The sequence below is a fragment of the Crinia signifera genome, chromosome 1, assembly GCF_055691185.1.
Source record: "Crinia signifera chromosome 1, ASM5569118v1, whole genome shotgun sequence".
NCBI classification, from domain to species: Eukaryota; Metazoa; Chordata; class Amphibia; order Anura; family Myobatrachidae; genus Crinia; species Crinia signifera.
In genome coordinates, this window is record NC_139217.1 from 231,647,190 (window position 1) to 231,656,122 (window position 8,933).

An 8,933-nucleotide genomic window follows, 5' to 3' on the forward strand; every position below is an offset into this window, starting at 1 on the left:
ATTGACAATTGACTTCCAGTCTTCAGTGCTTGTTGGGAACTATAAAAAAAAACAAAAACATTAATATAATGCATTTTTCTACTTTCAACAGACTTCCACTCCAGATCTGGAACAAGGCACCCCCCCTGATCTCGCCACCCCTACCCATGCATCCCCAGTCCTCACTTCCAATACTGGAAGCAAGGGTGATTCATCCGAAAACACGCATCACAGAAGAAGGTACAGGGGAATGGATACCCCGACCAATCCAACTGAGGATGAGGATGTTGTTCTGCTCAAAAAAGTTGATCAGGCACTAAATAAGCCACCAGATTACTTTGACAATTTTGCCGCCCACGTTGGGAGTGCTTTACGAAGCTTGGATCGTGAACAACAGGTGGAATTTGAAAGACTGGTGTATGATTTACTTTACCGTGACAGGAACAAACGCCTCAAGCCTGCAACAGTAGTTGTAGAGGAGCCTTTCCCTCAGCCTGTTAAAGGGCACACAACACCATATTTAACCCCAACAACCACTTGTGAACATCCCCGCACAGTGATGAACACCGGGCCAGTCCAGCATGAACCTGATAGGACATACCAGGCCAGTTCAGAAATGGTCACAGCCGCATCGCACATTACTACCCCACCCACTTACCATCCCCGCACAGTGATGGGCATCGGGCCAGACCAGCATGAACCTGGTAGGACATACCAGGCCACAGCACTGCACCATCACCATTAAAGTAGGCCAGATATTGGTCACGTACCGCTTTTGCACGTGCACTCCCTGTATCATGGAGGGCAGGAGCTCCCACAGACGCAATATCTACCACCTCCTGTGGTAGATTTGGGTCTTCTGACATACCGGTGACTAATGTTTGTAGCTGCATTGCTTTGCGTCGTAAATAGTTATGCAACACACAACATGCCAGCACAACCCAGTCAATTTTACCAATCCTCAGGTTAATTGCAGTGTGTAATACACGGAAGCGGTTGCTGAGAATTCCAAACGTGTTCTCAACAACACGCCTTGCCCTAGACAGCCAGTAATTGTAATTGCGCTGCTGTGGGGTCAGCCCCCTTTGGGTGTATGGCTTCATGAGATGCTCATGAAGAGCAAACGCGTCATCGGCAACAAATACAAAGTTTAACCCTTGCTTAGTATCAGGCACAGTCGGCAACTTTAACCTATTGGAAATCATGAGGTCATAAAAAGTTTTTTTTTCTTTAATGAGCCACCATCCGATGAGCGTCCATTTTTACCCACATCAACAAAGATAAATTCGTAATTGGCATTTACCACTGCCATGAGTATGATACTAAAGTATCCCTTTGTAGTTGTAGTAAAAGGACCCTGAGTTTGCTGGTGGTGTGATCCGTATGTGCTTTCCGTCAATTGCTCCCCCGCAGTTTAGAAAGTTCCAACAGCGATCAAACTCATTGACAATTGACTTCCAGTCTTCAGTGCTTGTTGGGAACTATAAAAAAAAAAAAAAACATTAATATAATGCATTTTTCTACTTTCAACAGACTTCCACTCCAGATCTGGAACAAGGCACCCCCCCTGATCTCGCCACCCCTACCCATGCATCCCCAGTCCTCACTTCCAATACTGGAAGCAAGGGTGATTCGTCCGAAAACACGCATCACAGAAGAAGGTACAGGGGAATGGATACCCCGACCAATCCAACTGAGGATGAGGATGTTGTTCTGCTCAAAAAAGTTGATCAGGCACTAAATAAGCCACCAGATTACTTTGACAATTTTGCCGCCCACGTTGGGAGTGCTTTACGAAGCTTGGATCGTGAACAACAGGTGGAATTTGAAAGACTGGTGTATGATTTACTTTACCGTGACAGGAACAAACGCCTCAAGCCTGCAACAATAGTTGTAGAGGAGCCTTTCCCTCAGCCTGTTAAAGGGCACACAACACCATATTTAACCCCAACAATCACTTGTGAACATCCCCGCACAGTGATGAACACCGGGCCAGTCCAGCATGAACCTGATAGGACATACCAGGCCAGTTCAGGAATGGTCACAGCCGCATCGCACATTACTACCCCACCCACTTACCATCCCCGCACAGTGATGGGCATCGGGCCAGACCAGCATGAACCTGGTAGGACATACCAGGCCAGGGCAGGAATCGTCACAGCCGCATCGCACAATAATACACCAGGCCAGACCAGAATCTACCTACAATCACCTATCCCTCTACCTCTTCAGGTGTTATATATAATGCCTTGCAGGAATGCAATGATGACCCTGAAAATATTTTACACCTATAAATAGTGTTTTTACCCTAAAAACTGCACTGGTATTTACTCTACCACCATCCATTTTGAAAACCCATGCAGTTCCTGTTCCCTTTCACAGGTATCACTGTCTGCTGTAGTGCTTGTGGCACAGGTCTTAACTGCATATCATTGCTGATATACAGACCACACTGTGCTAGAAGCACTACAGCATACAGCAAAACCCACAAAAGGGAACAGGAACTGCATGGGTTTTCAAAGATGGATGGTGGTAAAATGAGCACTACAGTACTTTGTGTTGTCTCTTATTTTACAAAGTTAACATTTTAAATGTTTTTAAGAACATTTATACGGTTTATAGATGTGAGATTTTTGTACCTTTGGCACTTTTATTATGCGTGACATTTTTGTACCTTTAGCAGTTTGACTACATGTGACAATTTTTTTGTACCTTTGGCACTTTGATTACATGTGACATTTTTGTACCTTTGGCACTTTCATTACGTGTGACATGTTGAAAAGTTATTCCTTAAGGGCTGACAGTTCAGCTTATTTCTTATACAGTATCTGCTCAAAAAGCAGCAATGTGTTGTGCATTATGGTTATGGTTTTAAAGCATATAAAGGTGCGATTTCACCTTGTTTTCCGAAAGTAAGATAAAACAGAAATGGTTTGCACCAGAATAATATTGTATGTTTTATTTACGCTTACCTTAAAGTACTGAGACTTCAGGACTTCCACAATAGCCTAACAAGTGTCCGGTATAATCTTCCCCAATGCCTGAGGTGAGATCAGGGAGCCGAACTTCAGATCAGCCAGGGATCTTTCAGTAGCAAGGAACCTGAGGGTGACGACCAGTCTCTTCTCCGCAGAAATAGGAGCCCTCATATTGGTGCACTCCTTCTGGATATAGGGAGTTACCAGACCAAGCAATTCCTGGAATGTGTCCTGATCCATTCGCAGGAAATTGCGGTAGTCACTGGGGTGGGTATCTTTATTCGCTGTCAGGAGCGTCATGTGGGAGCGAGTGTCCCTCCTCATGAGCCACTCCTTGCTCCAACACAATCTGACCAGCCTCCTCCTTCTGCCTGGATCCCTATTGCGTTTCAACTTGAGATATGCGTAGGACAACGCAAGTTTGTAACGATAGGAATCCATGCTGATCAAAGGCTCAAAGCACACTTTGCTAAAAAGCAAAAGCAATGCAGTTCACCAGGAAAAATCAGGTATAAACCAAGCCTCTCCAACAGCAGAACTGCACTGAGCTAAAATGGTGGATGCCTTTTTAACCTCTTTTTAGTCACACCCAGGGGCGGGCTGGGCCGGGGGGCAGGGTGCCATGTGCCCCCCGGGCTGCTCTAACATGCACTGCTGCGGGCTGCCTCCTATGTAAAATCCTGTAGGCAGCACTGCGGCTACAGGAACTCCTCCTGTAGGCAGTACCGCGGCTACAGGAACATGGCCGCCTCCTGGATGAGGACATGCGCACCAGCCTAGGATGTGCAAGTCCCGGCCTGATTCCTGGCTCTGGTGGACGCCGTGTGACGTCATGACGCCATCACCGCTGCGACAGACAGATACTCAGAGGACGGAGCCGCGGTGCTGGAAACTGGAGCAAAGCAGGGGAGAGATAGCCGCAGCTATGGAGCTCGGACCCGGGTCTATGAAAGGCAGGTGACTGTCACTATGTTCTGGGTATTATAATGGGGGCGGGGGAGCTGCCTGTGGTGCCCTGGTATAATTATACAGGGGGAGCAGCCTGTGGTGTCCTGCCAAGACCCCACAGTCTGCTCCCCCTGTATAATTATACCAGGACAGACTTGGTACAATTATACAGGGGGAGCAGCCTGTGGTGTCCTAGCATAATTATACAGAGGGAGCAGCCTGTGGTGTCCTGGTGTAATTATACAGGGGGAGCAGCCTGTGGTGTCCTGCCAAGACCCCACAGGCTGCTCCCCCTGTATAATTATACCAGGACAGACTTGGTACAATTATACAGGGGGAGCAGCCTGTGGTGTCCTAGCATAATTATACAGAGGGAGCAGCCTGTGGTGTCCTGGTGTAAAATTACAGGGGGAGCAGCCTGTGGTGTCCTGCCAAGACCCCCACAGGCTGCTCCCCCTGTATAATTATAACCAGGACAGACTTGGTACAATTATACAGGGGGAGCAGCCAGTGGTGTCCTAGCATAATTATACAGAGGGAGCAGCCTGTGGTGTCCTGGTGTAAAATTACAGGGGGAGCAGCCTGTGGTGTCCTGCCAAGACCCCCACAAGCTGCTCCCCCTGTATAATTATTCCAGGACAGACTTGGTACAATTATACAGGGGGAGCAGCCTGTGGTGTCCTAGCATAATTATACAGAGGGAGAAGCCTGTGGTGTCCTGGTGTAAAATTACAGGGGGAGCAGCCTGTGGTGTCCTGCCAAGACCCCCACAGACTTCTCCCCCTGTATAATTATACCAGGACAGACTTGGTACAATTATACAGGGGGAGAAGCCTGTGGTGTCCTGGTATAATTATACAGAGGGAGCAGCCTGTGGTGTCCTGGTGTAATTATACAGGAGGAGCAGCCTGTGGTGTCCTGCCAAGACCCCACAGGCTGCCCACCCCCCTGTATAATTATACCCGGACAGTCTTGGTACAATTATACAGGAGGAGCAGCCTGTGGTGTCCTGGCATAATTATACAGAGGGAGCAGCCTGTGGTGTCCTCGTATAATTATACAGAGGGAGCAGCCTGTGGTGTCCTATTCTGTTATTTTAATAAAAGGGGGCAGCCTGTGGTGTCCTGTTATTGTTATTATACTGAGGAGCAGCCTGCGGTGTCCTGATATTGTACAGGGGAGCAGTCTGTGGTGTCCTGTTATTATACAGGGGGAGCAGCCTGTGGTCAATGTTCCCTCTAATTTTATGAAGACTGTGTGCGGCAAAAGATTTTGGCTGTGCAACTTTGGAAGGAAATTTTTATTTTTGTGCGTCACTTCTATATATAACTGGAAAATTACGTTCAGCATTTGTGTTAACAGCAGCGGCCTACACTGTGTGCTCCATGTCCGTGTCCCCCATCAGGATACATCTAGCATATATCTGTACGTGTCCTATATCTGTACTGTTTTACCTGTTTACCTGTCTACCCATCTGGCTGGTGCAATCACCATGTGGCGCCGCTGAATGGCTGCCTGGGTGCTGCATAGCTCAGTAAATACATGTTCCCCATGTCCATGTTCCCCATCAGGATACATCTAGTATATATATATATCAGTACTGTTACTGGCTACCTATCTGGCTGGTGCAATCACCATGTGGCGCCGCTGATTGGCTGCCTGGGTGCTGCATAGCTCAGTAAATATACGTTCCCGTGTCCGTGTCGCTCAATAGAGTACATCTAGTATATATCTGTATGTGTCCTATATCTGTACTGTCTTACCTGTCTACCCTTCTGGCTGGTGCAATCACCATGTGGCGCCGACGAATGGCTGCCTGGGTGCTGTACAGCTCAGTAAATATGTTGTCCATGTCCCTCATTAGAATGCATCTAGTGCATATCTGTATGTGTGATGTATATCTGTACTGCCATTGTTGCCCGTTTTGACAACCCATTGTATTACAGTATGTGCATTATTTTTAATGTCTGTAAAGCGCCTTGAGTCCTGTTGGAGAAAGCGCGCTATATAAATAAAACTTACTTACTTACTTACTTACTTAACTTTTCTTCAAAATGATATTAAACATTCAAAACGTTTAAACATTCAAAACACAGCACATGATGTAGTTAATGGGTGAAACACAGCGCTCTGTTGTAATGTCTGTGCGCATGCTCGGCGAGTTGTGTACGCGCACAGCTTAGAGGGAACACTGCCTGTGGTGTCCTGTTATTATACAGGGGGAGCAGCCTGTGGTGTTGTTGTTATCTTTTTTTTTATTAATACAATTTTTTTTACCGAAAAACCTCCATTTTAATGATGCGCTGTTACTTATGGGCCAGTGCTCTGGACTTGCCCCCCAGGCTAAAAGTTGCCAGCCAGCCCCTGGTCACACCCATTATTTAAATTTCACAGAGCAGAAGATCAATCTACTGTGTTTTTGGAGGAACGACCAACGATAGCGACTCGTTAACGATCAGTCGTTTACTAACAATCGTTAGTTCAGTCGTTTAACATTTGACAAGAAATCGTTTGTTCAGGAGTTCAGAGCAAATCATTAACGAGATCGAATTGTTGGGCAAATCTATCCGTGTGTACGCACCTTAAGTCTTATGTCATTATATTTTCTATATATATTTGTTTTGTACCACTGGCTTTCAGGTCTTGATAAAAGGGTTAAATTCCCTAAAACGTTGGCTATCAGTCTGTTGTGCTTTTGCTTTATTTGTGATACTCTGAGTGACATCCACCCCAGGACGTATATGGATGGACACCGGGGTCAAGGTGATACTTTTTGCTGTGGAGTGCCGGTCAGCCGGGTTATATATATAAGGCTTGTGACCACATTGTTTAAACAGAAATTGTAGGGGCTCTGCACTCACTAAATTAACTGATATTAATAAATAGTGGAGATTTAGATCATGGATTGATCAATGCATTTAAGCCTGCAGCCCCCTTCACGGGACCCCACTTTTTTGCAGTAGTTCAGTGCCGCAGATAGGTCTCCTTGTGACGAAGCTGACTCGGCTGTTTTTTTTGGTGAAAGATGTTTTGATGTTTTTGTCTTTTTGTCTTGGATTGATGTATATGTTTGTCAGCTCCATGAGAAAGGTCCACTTTCAAGGACCGAAACGTCGGGGGTTAATATAAATTTTAACAAAGCATTATACTTGTGAAAAAAGGAATCCATGGCACTGCTTAGGTCAGGGGTGGCTCTCCCCCTGTTAAAGTACGGCTCCTGCATTAACCCCTTAAGTGGTGGGTTTTGCTGGGGCAGGCAGCCTGACGTCGGCGGCAGGCTGGAGGAAGTTTGCGGCGGCTCGGGAGGACTCAGGTGCCTGAACGCTCCCAAGTCCCTCAGAGCCGCGAAGAACATACCCGAGCCTGCCGCTGAGGTCACTGCTGCTGTAAAATGAGTGGCAGCTGGCTGCATGGTCATGGGAGCTCCAGCATACGCCGGAGCAAATGTGATGGGGGGATCGCATCATTTTAGCCACGCCCCCTCTCTGCGGACCCGCAATTTCAGGTAATTACATCAGCGGGCAAGGGGGGATCGGGGGCAATTAGCAGAAGGCGGGAGACTTGCCCACCTTCCCGGGGGACCGGGAGAAGAAACCGATTTCCGGGAGGCTCACGGCCATTCAGGGAGGGTAGGCAAGCCTGTAGTAGCACTGCCTATACATATGCCGACACCAGTTGCCGAAAGTAGTAGCGCTGCCTTTACATACACCCACACCAGCTGCCAACAGTAGTAGCACTGCTTATTCATAATGCCCACACCAGTTGCTGACAGCAGTAGCCCTACCTATACATATGCCCACACCAGTTGCCGACAGTAGTAGCGCTGCCTTTACATACACCCACACCAGCTGCCAACAGTAGTAGCACTGCTTATTCATAATGCCCACACCAGTTGCTGACAGCAGTAGCCCTACCTATACATATGCCCACACCAGTTGCCGACAGTAGTAAGGCTGCCTATGCATATGCCGACACCAGTTTCTGACAGTAGTAGCGCTGCCTGTGCATATGCTGACAATAATAGCGCTGACTGTACATATGCCCACACTAGTAGCGCCGCCTATTCATATGTCCACACCAGTTGCTGACTGCAGTAGCGCTGCCTATTCATATGCCTACAACAGTTGCTGACACTCAAAGCGCTGCCTGTACATATGCCCACACCAGTTGCCGACACTAGTAGCGCTGCATATAGATATGCCCACACCAGCTGACGACAGTAGTAGCACTACTTAAACGTAATGCCCACACCAGTTTCTGACAACAGTAGTGCTACCTATACATATGCCTACACCAGTTGCCAACACTTGTAGCGCTGCCTATACATATGCCCACACCAGCTGATGAAAGGAGTAGCGCTGCCACCAGTTGCTGACAGTAATAGTACTGCTTGTACGGTACTTACATGTTAGCCGGGCGCCCGGCTACGTTGTCAGCGTAGCCATTGCCGGGCGGCCAGCTAATATCGGGCATCGGGCCAGGGATTCTGTGGCGTGCGGAGGTGGCCGGGCAGACAGGGGGGGTTTTACTTACATCGTCCGTGTTAAAGACCGGGCGGCGGGGATTCAGCGGCGGGGATTCAGCGGTGGCTGGGCGGGGGTGAAACATCTAGGCGGTGGTGCAGCAATGGTGGCGATTTAGCATAGTCACTCCACCGGCACTACGCCACGCTTCGGGCTCGGTGCACTCACCACACTTTCTAAAATTAACTCCATGCCCACATGGACACTGGGGGTATGATGTGGATAGTCGGGATATAACCCTTTATGTATTAGCTGAGCTCCAGTTACGTAGTTTACGTAGCCAGCATAGTGGTGTATTGGTATTCTCAATACACCACTACGCAAACCACATAAGGGGCGCCCAGCTAACATATAAGTACCGCTTGTACATATGCCGACACCAGTTACTGACAGTAGTAGTGCTTCCTGTACATAATGCCCACACCAGTTGCTGATGGTAGTAGCGCGCCTGCCTGTACATATGCTGACACCAGTTGCTGACAGTAGTAGCGCTGCCTATACATAT

The 8,933-nt window shown here is 47.8% G+C and overlaps 1 protein-coding gene across 2 annotated transcripts in view; it reads left to right on the forward strand.

Annotated features, from left to right (window-relative positions):
- Positions 1–3,421, forward strand: part of LOC146070914 (uncharacterized) — a 5,752-nt gene extending 2,331 nt beyond the window's left edge. Inside the window, exons 4-5 of one of the 2 annotated variants that reach the window (XM_083179409.1) lie at positions 92–683; positions 1,513–3,419. In XM_083179409.1, coding sequence (XP_083035535.1) covers positions 92–683; positions 1,513–1,550 — 630 coding nt within the window. In that variant the 3' untranslated portion in view covers positions 1,551–3,419. Of the gene's footprint in view, positions 1–91 lie in introns of both variants that reach the window. The other variant, XM_083179408.1, reaches the window with a different exon arrangement.
- The last annotated feature ends 5,512 nt before the right edge of the window (positions 3,422–8,933 follow it).